This window comes from Strix uralensis, chromosome 3 (assembly GCF_047716275.1).
Source record: "Strix uralensis isolate ZFMK-TIS-50842 chromosome 3, bStrUra1, whole genome shotgun sequence".
In the NCBI taxonomy this organism is placed as follows: domain Eukaryota; kingdom Metazoa; phylum Chordata; class Aves; order Strigiformes; family Strigidae; genus Strix; species Strix uralensis.
The window spans coordinates 62,531,738-62,547,777 of NC_133974.1; the positions used below are offsets into that span (position 1 = coordinate 62,531,738).

General features: G+C 39.0%; 2 protein-coding genes across 16 annotated transcripts in view; one reads left to right on the forward strand and one right to left on the reverse strand.

Moving 5' to 3' along the window:
- Positions 1-4,115: 4,115 nt before the first annotated feature.
- SMLR1 (small leucine rich protein 1) lies at positions 4,116-8,688 on the forward strand. The gene is made up of 2 exons (XM_074864771.1): positions 4,116-4,343; positions 7,873-8,688. Exons 1-2 carry the CDS (start codon positions 4,211-4,213, stop codon positions 7,983-7,985), a joined length of 246 nt encoding a protein of 81 aa, XP_074720872.1. The 5' UTR covers positions 4,116-4,210; the 3' UTR covers positions 7,986-8,688.
- A 5,261-nt stretch (positions 8,689-13,949) lies between these two features.
- EPB41L2 (erythrocyte membrane protein band 4.1 like 2) overlaps positions 13,950-16,040 on the reverse strand; it is a 131,119-nt gene continuing 129,028 nt past the window's right edge. For all 15 annotated transcript variants that reach the window (XM_074862505.1, XM_074862498.1, XM_074862504.1 and 12 more), the window contains one exon: positions 13,950-15,186. The gene's annotated coding sequence lies outside the window, so the exon portion shown is untranslated. The remainder of the gene's footprint in view (positions 15,187-16,040) is intronic.

The following is a 16,040-nucleotide window of genomic DNA, read 5'->3' on the forward strand; positions in this document are numbered from 1 at the left end:
TTAACAGGAAAGATATTGAGAAGTGACATTGCAAGTCATATATACTTTCACAGGGAAAAAATTCCAGATCCCTGAAGTCTCCCCAACCCACTGAGGAAGGGGCAAGAAGAACAAGCAACTAAAAGCAGAAGCATGGCAAGCTCTAAACCAGACACAAGGCGAGCGTCTTACATCATGAACAGGTAATGGAAAGGGACAGATCATTCTCCATCTCCTCATGTTTTCAAACCAAGGCTAATGCTTTTTGAGAAAACATGCCTTAAAAAATCAATTTATTGGATTCTACAAAGGACATGGCAGGAAATAAAATTGCCTGTAATAATAAAGATACCAAACTACCTGATCTAATAGCCTTTATCAAATTTAGGTTGAACAGGATAAGAAAGGATTTTGGTGTTCTAGCAGAATATCCAGAAGAAAGATGAGATCTAAATGCTGATTTAACATTTAAATGTAATAAAATTAATACACTTTTTCAGGAAGCCTTTTAACTTGATAGCCCAGGTAACTAAAGCCCTTTTTCCATTCAAAATATGTCTCCTGAGCAGTGGACCCAGCTTACCAACACCCCTCCTGGGCCAGGGGATACCTGTGGGAATATCCAGCCCTGTGGGGGCAGTTTTGACACTGGCTCAAGGAGAAATGGGAGTCTGCACCCAATCCGCTCGTCTGTGCTGGAAGGATCTGTCCTTACTGAGCCCAGACCAAACTACCACCTCCTCTTTCCACCATAATTACAGAAATACTGATATTTTTAAAAAAGTTTCGGTCTCGTAGCAACGTTTTTAGTGTTTTCCCCGAGAGAGAACAACCTCAGCTTTGCCAGTTTGGTTGTCATGTATGCTGGCGATTTGCATTTACAGAATGTGCGCACCTTGGTTACTGCCCAAAAGGTTCTCAAACTCCTGCAATAACTAGGGTTTTTTTTGTTTATTGTGGTTGAGTCTTCACAGGCAGATCTTACTCCTTCCCCTCAGCTCCAACAGGTATTTCTTTGACTATATTCCCTAGTAAAGCCATCTATAAATTTAAGAGAAAGTTTTCCTTTGGAAACTGTGCTTGAATCAAAATATTCAACAAGAATATGTTGCTACCACACACACACACAAAGCTGAGAAGTTAAAGTAATTCCTTCCAACAAGGTAGGTGTGATGTTCACCATTTCTAATGTTAGTTGGCAAGCTTTAGAAATAGAAGTCATTTAAAGTTTGAATGAATTAATTTGTGTTCATATTTTATGTAAATAATCAAAATGATACAGCTGAAATAAGAGTTTCAAGGACTCTAAAATTAATGTTCCTTAAATTCCATTTCACAGGAAATTAAGTTTCTGATTCAAGCCAAAAGGAAAATTTTGAAATGGTTGAATTTCCCGTGAGCCAGAAAGGAAGATTTCGGCAGGTCTGCCCTGTACCACAGGGCTGGCAGCGCCAGGATGGGGGTGACAGGCAATCATTTGCTTCTTTCCAACTGTTGAGAAGTCAGTGACATTTTTGCAAAGCTCGTGAATCCATCTATTTTCCCATATAAACCCAAGGTTCACAGATCATCCAAGAAACCATATGTTCCTGTGTTACTAATCCATGCCTGGCCCACAGTTCCCAGTTTTCCTTTGGCTTTAGTAGATGTGATCGCACAGCAGAGATATGTGAGGCATTGCCACTGCAGGCCATGGCTTGCTGGGGCACAGGAGCCCCTCTCTGCCAAACACCACTGCCCGTGCAGCAGCAGAGTGCCTCTCGGCTTTACCCACCACTGCTGCCATCCCAGCCAACCCAGGTAGAAAATGAACTACTTTCATGGTAAAAAACGTTTAACCTTGTTTCCACTTGCATTTGTCCTGCTTTGATATGGAAACTTGCTTTACATGTTTGCTGCACTGAACAGCCATCAGCCAAGTTTTGTTCCTCATGTGACTGCCGGGATCAGAGCTGACACCTGCTGTTTTGCAAGGAGGTTGTACAAATGCAGAAAGCTGGGAATTTTCTTGTTCTTCCTGGGCAGAAACTAACCACTTCCAAGCTGTCTGCTCTGTGTCCATCAGCTGTCTGGCCCCACAACAGTCAGGTGTGACAAGCAAGGCAGCTACACACTTCATCATCTCCTCTGACTCTCATTTGACAGAAAGAACTAATATCTCAGGCACACAAGGAAAACCAATTAAAAAAATCCAAGTGACTGTTTTGCCCTTGTATGCAGGTGTTTAGTTCTCATTAACATCACTGTGAGCCATGCACATGTATCAAAGAGAAATACCCCCTTGCCTCGTCTCGTAATGTCACAGTGCTTGGAATTCAGTCACAGACTTTGCTCTCATAGACTGAGCTCTCTGATTGCTCAAGATATTTTTTTTTTTTAAGAATACCAGTTAGGAAGGAATTTTTAAAAGGATCCAGAATAGGGTCTGTCAAAATATTGCAACTGTTTTGCAGACCAGAACACTAACATTCACGATAGCCTAAAGAAAATTCTGAATTAATTTTTTATGTTAAGGAATTTATTGATCACAGCTGACAGGTATCTATGCAAGGAAGGAATTATCTGGCAACAGATGGGCCTATAATAATATTAATATCCTCACCACCTGACTTTTAATCCATGCTTTACATCAGTGGATTATAAAGCACTTTACGAATGAGGTTAAACATCTAGTGGGAAAAGGCAGAGTAAGATGTAGTGGTTAGAAACCGAAGCCAAAGAAATATAAGAAAGAAATAAGCACACCCTATTTGTTCTTTTATCAATCACAACTGCAGGTGATTAAACAAAACCAGGAATTTGCCTGCAAACATGATATTCTCCATCACTTGCTGTCACAAAGGGAGGATCTCAAACATATTACAGTTCAAAAAAAATTACAATCTGAAAATAATTATTAGATGAGTTTGCCTTTTGAATACAGTAGGTGGAGAAAACAAGGTGAACACAGAAATACTTCTTTCCCATGAAAATCTACAAATCTGCTGCATGCCCCATTGGCACCAGCCTACCCACCTACCCAATTAGTCAAGCAAATCTTGTACATTCTTTCTGGATGCCTGGAGAAAACTGGTCTCAACATGGTTGTTTTCACCTTGAGCTCATGGTCCAGTTTCAGATTTGGTAGGTATTAAACAAATAAAATCTTTACCATCTCTCAAATGCACTTAAAATGAGCCAGATTTTTTGTCTATGTCATAAACTGCTGAAGCCACAAACCCACAATGCTTAATGTTACCCAATGTGTTCATTAGGCACCAGATTTGATAAGCCAAAGACGGAATGTTCAGGAAGACTAACCTGATCTCCAATAACCTGAAGAACATCTCTGCTGGAATTCAAGCACATTGGCAGGTCAAACAGTGGGATTCTGCATTGCCCCCAAGTGAAACCAATGCAACCTGCATGCAATAGCACTTCCAAGATGTCAGGTCTACTGACCAGCTGTGTTTAGAAACCTGAAGGTATAGGGAAGGGCTATAAAATGACCAATCATCTTTTTAAACCAATCAATGAATCCTAGACACAGTTCTGCCATAGGCTGGTGACCAGATGGGAAAAACTGAACACACTTAATCCAGTTACTTGAATGTTTAAAAGGTTCTTGAATTCTTTGGCACATCTGGCCCCCTAAAATCACATATTTTCAACTTTGCTAAAAAAGAAACCTTCCTGAGTTTCACTGTTCTGCAGCTGCTCTTTGGAAAAAATGCTGTTGGTACAGCATCCACTCAGTCACTTGCTTCTTGCCTCAATGGTCTGGTCTGAAAACTCTTCAGAGCAGAGACCACATGTATGCCTGTGTGGTATGTACAACAGGGTCTTCACCCTGGGTAAGCATTTGAGACCTATTGTAAAATTAATAATATATCTAGAAAGAGGGTGCTTATTATTCAGAATGGCCTGTATTAGCAGATGACAGAACCCATATTGCTCAAAAGGCAGCAGCCTTACATACTGAGCCCTGCCCAGCCCAACATATCCAAAAGTTCAAAAACCTACATTACTTCAGTACGCACTTTTAAACTTTGTGGTTGAGTAACTTGGCAAGTGAACTCCGGTCCTACGGGGAATCACAGGCCTACACAAACAAACCAAAGTCCAAAAAGAGATAATAGCCTGAGCAAAGGGCAGAATGTGGATACAGGGGAAAAAGGAAGAAAGCAGGATAAATAAGTTTCATACTTGGAGATCTGAAGGATCTTGCTCAGCACGGTTGCCACAGAGGAAAATGAGCATAAGTTACATACTTTCAGTGTTTGTGAAGGAGCTGCCTGGCTATGTTCTCTTTGCTGGGATCTTCATGCCTGTGACTTTACTCCTGCTGCTGCTAATTGCCTACTTCAGGATCAAACTATTAGAAGGTGAGTCAGGATCTGGGGGCAATGAGTGGATAGGCAGACAAAACTTCTCATTCAACAGGCTGCTGTTAGGCTTGTACTAACTAAACTGAAGAGAACTATGATCATAAACAATTTTATGAAGGCGTACTGCATTTTAGACCATTTTCTATTTGAAAAGTGTTATAGGAATTTGTTTAGAACTTGGATTGAATCCTCACTTAAAACTCCATAGTTTTACATACCATACTACAGAAGATTTTACTATACCACACTATAGAAGGAGCAACCAAAATGGAGAAAAAGAATAGGGTAGTTAAAGTACAGATCATTTGTCTTTGTGGTATCACTGTGCAAGTTCTTCACTGAGACAGGTAACAGCAGCTACACCCTATAAGTAGTTGGCTACTGAATATATGTCTGTATTCTTTCAAAGATACATATTTGCTTTTATTTTGTACCTAAATGCACATTTGCCATGTTGCCTTTTCTATTTTAAAATCAGCTTATACTCACTTCAAAAATCTACCTTCAGACTAAAACCAAGACAAGAAACACCCCCAGCCAAGTAAATGCACAGTGAGTGCAACACACCTGGGTACTGCAAACCAAGGCTGGCCACAGCACATGACTGGTCCTGCACAGAAAAGACACTAGGCTACAGCCATAGCAGTCTGGCGGTTTCTTTTAGAAGGGAAGCCCCTGTACGTCAGATGATGCAGTTTTAAGGGTATGATCTTCATGCCTTCCAGGTTTGGGTCCCAGCTGCAGCAGCAGATTCACACGTGCTGTGCTCTTGTTCTAGGCCTCCAGATGCCAAGACGAGCCCCAGCGCGTGTTCAGATCAGAGTCCTCATCCTTTCTTTCCCTCAGCCCTTCCAAAACGTGTTCTTGCAGACACTGAGCTAAGTCTGTTCCTCGAATTAGCTGCCTCATGAACCTCTTCTCCATAGAGCGTGTTGGAGGAGCTACGGTAACATCCTAGATTTCCTCTGTAAACTTCAGATGCTTCTTTGTGCAGCTTGGTGAGAACCCTGACTGGGACAGTAGTCCACAATGCACGCACTACAGGCTTCAGCTCTAGCAGCTCACCCATGATCGCAAAAGCAGAGACTTGGCTGGGGCAGGCAGGACAATCCTGACCACAGGGCTCTGCAGATAAGCTGAGGCATTGACCTCGAGCTGGCCTGAGGTGCATCAGCCCAACAGGAGAAGGCTAGATTTACCCACCAGGGCAAGGCTAGGGAAGAACCCTTACCCAGATGTCAGATCAAGCACTGTGATTTGTACATTCATTAAGTTTGCTCTATCCTGCAGTCTTCTGAAATCCTGAAAATTGGGCAATTTAACACAGTTATAAAAGTAAGAAAGGCCACACATATGCAGAAATGTAGAATGAATTCACTTTCTATTTTGTATAAGATCTCCAAGCATTTAGACCCCAGGCTTTAACAGAGAGGAAGGGTCTTTGCATACAAGCATACACCACAAGTTACCTTCAGGCTGCTAAAACTCAAACATTTCCTGTTCAAGATGTGCTTTCAGCTGCTGAATTAATGATCTATGGAAGCCTGTTCCACATGCCTAACCCAGCTCTGCTTTTGGTTACAAATCATCCTTAGAGCAAGGTGCTGACAGTTTTTCACACACTAATAAACAACAACCAGAAAGTGGTGTGCTGCCAAAACATCATACAATTCAATATGTATGAGGGAATATGAAGGCTAAGTATTGAGAGCGCTTTCTGGAAAAAGGTTGAAATGGAAGCTAATGAAATTATTGCATTAGGCTTTGGATAAAAGTGGGGATTCTCCCATTCAGCAAATAATCAACTCTGTGTTAGACATCAGTTGTTATGAAATAATACTGAGATATTAATTCTTACCTGGTGATGCTCTTGCTTTTGTATTCCAGCTAGGATCAAGCGAAACAGGAATAGCAGGTGGGTTACAGGTCCCATCAGTTCAGGTATTTTGCTTAGGCTCAGACAATACTTTCATTAAGCCAAAAGAGCCCGTCTGAAAATACTGACAGCATTCATGCTGCATGGCCAACTGCTGAAACGAACCAGCCTGCCCTCTTTCACAGTGCCCATAGCCTGCTCAGCTGTAGTTTTCTGCAGGTCTGCAAATAATCTGCAGAACCAGATGTTAAATCCTGCCTCTTTTAAAGAACAGAATTTTTAGTTTTGGATTTGTAGTGAGTTTAAGTAAGTAGCAATTTCCTAAATTTTCTGAGATTAGCAATCAAGGCTTTAAGAGAGAGAGGTGAATGAAGTAGTTGGCAGACTTATTTGCCAGAGGAATATTGCTTCTGTGCTTCTCTCTCTCGTAACTGAGAAGGATGTTTGAAGGGAATCATCCAGCTGTTCAGTGCCTCAGGGAAGGAGAGTCTCAGTCTGCAGATCACAGGTGTTCTGGCTGGGACTCTCAAGAGGATGCAAGATGAATTCTTGTCTGTTTAATACTTTGGGCATTGTAGTCCCAGCTCTACCTCCAAACCCTTCTTTTGCTTGATCTGGGACTGCCAGAGTCCAACCTACCACTTAGGCCTCCAGCCAACTCATACAAATCATCCTGAGCAGCTCTCCCTGTACAGGCAAGCCAAGCCAGCTTCAGCTTAAGACCATCAGGTGAGCAAAATGACTAACCACAGATAAGCCTGAGAATGGACTCCTTTAAATGCCAACCCTTCCTCTCTGACAGAATCTCAGAAATTCATCAGACTTTAGGTGCCTATTTCCTTAGATCTCTTTAAAAAAACCCCACAAAATTGCGTTACTAAAAGCAAGGCTGCCTTGTTTCATTGTCAAATAAGCATTTAATTTTTCTCTGTGCGGCAAGAGAGAGGCTCCATGTGAATATATCAAAACTCACTTTAGTATCATCCCTTCAAGATTCCTTAAAAATAAAACCAAACCCAATAAACAAAACAGCACAGATTTCTCCTGAACTAGCAATGACAAGGGAAGCTAATATCCTGGACAAAGTGTTTTATGCTAACTGGGCTTTTCTTTTTCTTTTCTTTCCTCTGCTTCTCCATCCCTTTCCAGATATTCTTCAAGCCTCTGACAACACCGTCCTGTTCTGAAGAGATTATTTTTCTGTTCTGTTTGTACCACAGGCAGCATCAGGAGGATCAGGCCAATTTGAGGTTCTCGTGGCACTGTCACAGTAAAGCAGAACACGAATCGCTAGCACAAGCTAACTGCGCTCCTTGATGTTCTTTAAGGATTTTAGTCTGATTGAAAATTGGTGGAGGCAGATGGAAATAGAATATTTCTTTTGATGTCAATAGAGTCTGTGTCAGTGCTTCACTGGGCATAGGCACAGTCCCAATCTCACACTCGGTAGACCTTCTTCTAGGAGCATGAGTAAACTGATACTAACATGCTACTTGGGCACCTTCAATTTAATAAGATTAGTTCTTACTGACATATGTCAGCTCCTTTTCTTTATAAAAATTCACCATAGGAAATAGCACATTCTTATGGAATTTTGCGTTGTTTGGTTTATTTTTCAGTTAATGAGGAACTGTTTGGTTTATTTTTCAGTTAATGAGGAACTGGCCATGGCAGAAGACCCCAGAAAGGTTCTCCTGAATTACTACAGCCAGCGGCAGAAGCCCAGGAGATCTGGACAAAAAGAGAGAAAGTGCAAGAACTGAAGGACATTTAAGGGGGTCTCACATCTCAGGAAGCAAGCTTAAACACAGTACTCAGCTCTGTGGCTTTAAAAATAACCAGCTGTGGATAAATACCACACAGGAAAACAAAACAGAGAGAAGAAATTAAGGCTGTGCCATACAAATGAAACAGCTGCTGCCGTTCAAAAAGGTCTTGTAAGAGTTTTGCTTTCTCACATGAGGCCAAGTAAGCAGTACTTTATGCAACTCATTGGACACCAGAGACCTCCTGCAATGTACAGTTCCCTTACATGACAGTATTTCGGGCAAGGGAAAGTACCTTACTCACTAGCCCCTCCCTAGCCTATATAGAAAGCTATATAACAAGCTCCTGAGAGAGCTGAATTGACATATACTAGGAAGGCAGTCTTATTAAATTGAAGATGCATAAATAGCAAGTTCATATCAAGCACTGACATCTAGGAAATTGAGAAGGGTAATGAAGGGGAACTGACTTTTTTTATTACACTTTGGGAAAGATTGTAGGTTTTGTAACGTATGTTTTCCACAGAATTTGGAAGGAAAATATAACAGTGATGGGGAACAAAAGGACTTCTCTCTGTTGACTGACCATGCCAAATTTTGAAAACATGAAAAGATTCAGTCAGTATTCTGTAAACCAATTATTAATCTCATGTAAGGACAAATGGATGATTTTTCAAATAAAAAAATATGTAAGTATGGAGTTTTCTTTTTTGTGTGTCATTTGTCCCACAAAAAAAAATCTTTTTATTTTCCCCTCTATTAGCTGTAGATCTACAATTTTTAGTGCATCTCAGATTGGCTGTGGCAGAAGGCCCATAAAAACACAACTCAAACTGTTTGAAAGTCCTATTGCCTTTTGGCTTCTCTGTTTCTGACCCCCAAATTTAAACCCAAACTTCTGAAGAATGAGAAGTGACTATCATTAATTTTCCTGATATTTACTGTCCCTATCTGCTAGCAATTGCTGTCTGCAATTACCTTTCATTACAGCTGTTTGTCATTACCCACCCTGCAAGAACAGAGTGGATAATGCCCTGTCTGAGATTATATGTGGTTTTGCACAATTTTGGTTCTCATAGACTTTTAAGAACTTCTTTGAATCATTTTATAAAAACACTAATGAGACCATGACCACAGGTTTAAGAAACACTCTAATTTATCAAAGTCTATGAGAAGAAAACGAGTCAAGCAGCAAGTACCTTTGTTATACATAACAGTCCTCTAGATTTTAATACTATCCTATTTTTAAAAATACATAATTCATCACACCGGTTTACATCAATGCAAATAACATAAAATACATGACATTTGTATAGTAAAAGTAAAGGTTAAGATGCTTAAATGCAAATACCTCTAATTAGATATGGTAGTCTCTATTCAGGTTCCCAAAAGAATTATCTATGTTTGAAAGTGCAAAGTAATTTGTAGTTCCATTTGAAATCAGCAGAAGATGCTGGGTGAAAAAAGTGGGCATTTATTCAGAAGTCATGGCATTAAAATGAACAGCAAAAGTTAAATACAAGATAGACATATGGACTTTGACTTCAAAGGAAGCAACCCTGTAAGAGAACCACGGCAAAACCTGGAAGAGCAAAGATCATAAAACCAAGTTTATCTCAGTCAGCTGGCAGAGGAATCTACAGTTCAGTTGCAGAGCTCCCCACTTCCAGCTGGGAATTCACTCCAGATGCCCATTAACTGGTTCTCTGTGTTTCAAGATGCCCCACCTGCAATCATGCCAGAAGTGCCTTCCCAGTATTTTGCAATCAAAAGGCTGAAGACACATTTCTGATTTTTCTCTTTGTTTTCCCCTGTAAGAGAAAAGTGTGCAGTCCTTCCGTTCTTAAACTTCAGACTAGATATTTCATCTGACTAGCAACAAACATGATGTGTTTCAGAGAGCAAAAGGAAAGAAGTGCTCCAAAGGCAACTCTCAAATGGGAAATCACAAGAGCTCCCTATCACCCAGCTCTTGACTGGACCTTACATTCATAGCTACTCGGAATATGGGGAGCACTGGCTCCCTGAGCTCCTCTCATGCCTGGCAGACCTAGTACAACACAGTCCAAAGCAATGAACACTTTCTTTACAACTAGTACATTCAGACTTGACTGTAAAGGCAGAGTTTGATTCTAATGATGAAAGTTTGATTCTAATGATCCACCTCTGCTTACAGCTGTCTCACCTAGAAAAACCATGGTACAGAATCAATGAATTTGACCTACTGGGGTATGTTATTTCGTTATTTACTATTTAAGACTCTGACAATTTCCTCAGAAGCAGCTGGTATAGATTCTTGCAACACGCAGGACATACTGCCAACTGATTCAGTGTCCTGTGCTATGGAACAGTTCCTGTTTTCCTGCATAATTCATAGATAACAAATTTTTGCTTTCAAAGTAGACCAGCAGCTTCGAAGTGAAAAAAAGTGCATTCTTCAGCTACCCCAGTAAAACTGTTGTTTACCTGAGTACATGAATGTCTGTGATATTGATATCTTTAAAGAAAACCTTTAACTACTCTCTGTTATATATTCTTTCCTCTTCTTTCAATCTACACAATCCTTTGGAAGTTGAGATAGCTGCTGCAAATAATTGACTTCTTACGTTTAAGAAAGATGCTGCTAATAGAAAAGCAGTGATCTTGGATCACTGATCAGAGGTTAAAGAAACTGTAACACACACATCCCACAATTCCAAACATCCATTCCCCCACCACCCAAGAAAAGATTGGCCTGGAGCACATGTAAAGATACAGAATTGAAGCTTAGCAAGCCTTACCACAACATAAAATTGATTTTGTCGATTTCGCAACATGACTGAGAATAGAGATATCTAAAATGTTGATATTACTCTTTAACAGCACTCTACTGTAAAATGGTAGCATGGATACCAAAGAAAACACTATATAGATAAACTGGATGCCTTTGACACAACTACTTATTGAGCTGTAATTGCTAACACGTAGGAGGATCTGACATTCAAGGCTCAGTAACATGTCATGAAAATCCTCAGGCCTTGTTTTCAGTTCCATTACTGAATAGTGTCAAGAATTATCTGTTTTCATGCTACCAGCACAAAACACATCATGGTATCTTACATAATTCCTTCAAAAAGCAAAAATATATATTTAAATAACACCACAGAACTAAGTCTTTGTCTAGATAAATTACAAAAGCATTCTCTAAATATATATGGAAACAGTGACTGCAAGAAAATAATCTGTTTTCAATAATTGTTATCACTGAGAAGTCCTCTGTCTTCCTGCCACTAGCAGTAATGTGAAGCTAGGATTCTACTCCATCTACAACTAGTAAACATGTTTAAAACCTTCCTGCCTATCTGTGACTGCTTCCTCTTCACTTCTCAGAACAGAATTTAAAGTCTCAACTTAAGTAGAAAAGGTACAGAGAAAGGCAGTAAGAATGATAATGAACTGTGGAATAGCTTTTGGCTGGGGAATGACTGCAGAGAGAATGACTGTTGGCTGTCTCTTCCAGTATCTGCAGTGGTGCTATCAAATGAAGTTAGCAGAGGCAGATTCAAAAGAAATGAAAGGTGTTTTGTTTTTTTTTCTTAAGACACATGGAATGGTAAAAATGCCTGCCAGAGGAATTTTTTTAAAAGCAATTAGCCAAAAATCCAGAGAGGCAGATAAATACGGAAGACCGGTAGACCAGCAAGTCTTTGAAATTTGCTGGAATATTTGGGAAAGTATTACTTTCTAGTACAGTACTTATTCCTACACATACCCCTAGGCAGCTACCAGTAGCCTCAGAGACAGGAATCTGGGAGCGTTAGTCATTTAGCCTGGCCCAGTCCAGCCATTCACATATACTTACCTCCAAAAACTCTTGCAGGATTTGCTTCATGCCAAACAGACTAATTTAACACTACAGGTATTAGCAGCATTTCCAATGCTTTCAATTTGTGCTAACGTTACTAATCCAAGTATCTTTTTTCAAGTGCAGTATAAAAACCCCAAACAACTGAGCAGCCTGAAAATTCAAAGTTTCAAACCTTCCAGAGGTGTAGTCAGGTCAACAGTGCGGGATACTAGCTGCTCCAAGAAGCCCCCTTCCATAGTTAACGTGCCTAAAAGCTGAGAAGCTCCCACTGCATCCTTGCCAAAGGTACAGTTAGTTGTCATTCTGATCGTGATCAAATCTCACAAAATCTGACCTCTGTCATAGTATTTATTTTATTCTATCTATTTGATTTCATCTGTGGCCAAACTAAAAGTTGCAATTCAGCTTGAGTTGTCAAATAGAAGAATACTTCGAGAAACACTTTGTATTGTAGTTGCTCATCGCTTTGAGCAATAAATCTTTTTTTTTTTTTTTTTTTTTTTTTTAAAACAGTCTATCACTAGAGTTGCTTGTTTGTCCTTTATGAAACCTTAATCTAGGAAACAATCTGTAGAACAATTCCAACATTTATTATGAACCCTTATGTGATCATGATTAAAGACATATTAAGTACTTTGGTGTAGGACCCACATGACTCACTTTTCTAAGTATTTAAGCAGAATTAATTACTGAACTATCTTCTCATTAAATGGGCCTGTAATTGTATTTGAAATTGCCTATGTATTAGAAAGCCAGCTTGAGAAGTGCCTGGAGAACAATTTCTTTTGTTGCATGTTGCAGTTTTTGCTATAGATATAAAAAAAAGTAACAAGGAAAACTCATCAGAATTGCACAATAGTCAAGAACATTTGAATTACCTACAACCAGAATCTGTAAAACTTGACTATTATTAGGATTGATCACACTTGGGGCTTATGTTTTTCTGCATGACAACGGTTGTTTAATTAGTACATGTTTAATCAATGGAAGTGATAGCTACACACAAGCTATGCTGACCTGAAAGCACTATTAATTTTTCCCCTGACAAAAGGTTCTGATTAGTATTTGAAAAAATACAGCTCGCGATGAAAGTAATATTGTTTTCAAGAATATTATATTTGCAGTTTTAAGGATTAAATACAATTGCAATAAAAATCAATATTGATCTAGTGTCTAACAAATCAGAAAGATCCAAATCAATAAAGAATTAAAGTAATATGCTCTCCTCCCACCAAACGAGTTCTGCAACTAATACTACATCATATCAAAAATACCTGAAAGATTTTATAGAGCTTTTTCTTACACACTTTTGTATGAAAAGTCCATTAAGACATCCCCCTAAATGCATGTATCTCCATTTTGATCTCCACTTACATATCCCAGACTTACCACTTCCTTGACAACCTCCCTACTCATGCAGACTGTTGTGGCAGTGTTCTTATGTTATTAGGCTGGGTGGGGTTCTCTTCCCCTTTTTGAAGGGCAGAATATCTCTGTTTTGAAGAAAAGCAGGTAAGATTGTTATCTGCTATTCTTCCACGTAATGTAGGATGTAATTGAGAATACCTATAAGCATACAGAAATCAACTTCTTGGTTACTGTTGTCTTGTGTTACCCAAATTATATGAAGCCAAAACTAATAGGAATTTCTGTTAAGCAAGCATCCTGACAGATGGCATCAATCTAAACTGAGAATAGCACCAAAAATACATTGCTCGGAAGTGAAAAAGAATGTAGTGAGAAGTATTATGATTTGCTTTGTTACTTGAAGATCACAGTACATCCTAAATCAATGAACTCAGTAAAACCACCTGGAGACTGAGGGGCATTTTAACTTGCACTGTGCTGTCCAAACCTCGACCATTTTGGCATCTGAAGATGATTTCTCTGAACCACAGAAACCAGGACGCTTATAGGAAAGTGGCTAAAAACCACTGATACTTTCTATCAGTATCAGGACCCAGTCAGTTATGCCATCCTTCTGAAAACCCTGGAGACTACTTGTACTAACCCCTACACTTTTCAAGGTTCTGTGGCCTCTAGAATTGCAGTTATCATAACTGACTTGCTCGCTTTAAATATCTTCCAAGTTTATGTCTGAGTTCCAAAAGTCATACAGAGAATAAACAACTTTATTTTATAACAGAATTACAGAAAGCAAAATAACACTTAATACAACTTCAAGCTGCTATAAATCTAATTTGGCATTTTAACTATACACAGAGTCAACAGCAAAAAAACCCCCCAAACAACCAACCCCCTGCGAGAACAAAATAAAATCCAAAATAATTAACAGGTTTTCTCAACGGCAGTCTCAAATGATGGTACTGTCTTATTACTTTATGAATGGAGTCCATCGTACACTTTTACTCAGTATCCTAAAAACCTGCATTAACCATTAGGCGAAGCATCTGAAATGTATACCTTCTCAATAACAGAAATGTCAGTTCTAACAGGGAGACAGTGAGGTTTAATAGAAAGCGAGCATTCTACACATGTATTCAAATAATGGAAGTGTTGAAGTTTGGACACAGTAAGAAAAAAAGCACTAAGGTTTTAAGCTGCCTAGATCATCTCTTGTTGGAAGAAGAGAAAGATTATTTTGTTCTTCCTTCTTTCCTTATCTGGAATGCTGCAGACAGCAAAACGTCTGCAAGAAGTTGAGCATTGGCACCAAAGTGCAAAAAGAACACAGTGCTCAGTCAGAAGAAATGTGTCTGCAACTCCTTCTCCTCTATAGACTGCCACACCATCTCTGCTCCACAGAGAGGAGAACCTTAGAACAGAAGGAGTTACAGAGATATCAGTATAAAATTTATCCAAAGAAATATATTTTTTCAAATTTTAGGAAATGTTGTATTTTTATAAAAATCTTTGTTATGTGATACCATATATTTACCTGAATAATCTGAAAAAAAAAAATCTGTAAATTACTCCAGTAAGAGATTTCACTTGAAATATCTGGGAAAAACTATATCTAAATTAGTAAAGATCCCTCTTCCTGCACAATTACCACCTGCTCCAGTGAACAGTGCCCTCCAGACTTCTTTTTTGTTCACTTTCATACAATTAGGAATCAGCTTCAAAAATACAAGTACTTGTGCAAAAGAAGATCATACCCTCTAAAACATCATTTTAAAAAAATCTAAGATTGTTAAGAAGTGGTTATAAAAAATAAACAAGAAAGATTGTAAGGGAATATAGACCAAAGATGTTAAAATGGAGTTTGGTATTGGCATTTAAGTCTTCAACATCTGGTCATCATTGCTAGGCTTGGTGAAATCGGTAGTGATAACTTGGAATGACTACAGTTCTTCATGGTCATGATCACGGTCAGTATCATTTTTACTTCTAGAAGAAAAAAGAGGGGGAAGATTACATAAGCATTCATAACAGATACTATGTGAATGTCACATCATCCGAGTCAAAAGGTCAATTTTTCCACATGGGTTATTTTGGGGGAATTTTCATAAAGAGATGTTGCATTAACTAAAGCCCCCTTCAATCATGAGGTGAACAGTAATTCAGTTTCTATCAATGCTTTTCTTGTTTTACTGTATTTTTCCCTCCCCAAAATCTCATGGTATTTTAAGTCACCTCTTGCACAGTTTACTGAAAATTTTAATTCACAATCTAGCACATAAATAAGAAATAGAAGATATTTGTTCAATTAATAATCCCTCAGAATCAGAGTGTAATATCTCTCATTTTTATTAAGAGAAAACAAGTCTACAAAACCAATACTGGCATAGTCATTGGGGCAGAGCTTTCATCACCTTAAAAACAACCAATCAAAATTTGTGGCATGACTCTGTTGTCTAAACACAATTGTCTAAAGCTGTTTCTGCAGCCCCACCTGCCATTCAGTTGCTGCTACAGGAGGGCATAGGACTCTTGATGGTCCAAGGTGCAGACAGATATTCAAGGCACTTCAGGTAGTCTGTGTTTAGACAACTAAATTTTTTCCTTAATGTTTAACTGAAAGGCATCATCAGTCAAACAAGTCACCAGGTCTCAAATACAAGAACAGCATGGTAAATGTCTTCATATTAGTCCTCTTTTACTATCCCACAAGCATGTCAGACCAAGACCTGTAAAGCAATTGGATCTGACACTCTCTGATACATTGCAAGCACCATTCCACAATGTATATATTTCTCAAAAAAGCAAAAAAACCACCCTCAGCAGATGGAAGGAATTCTTTG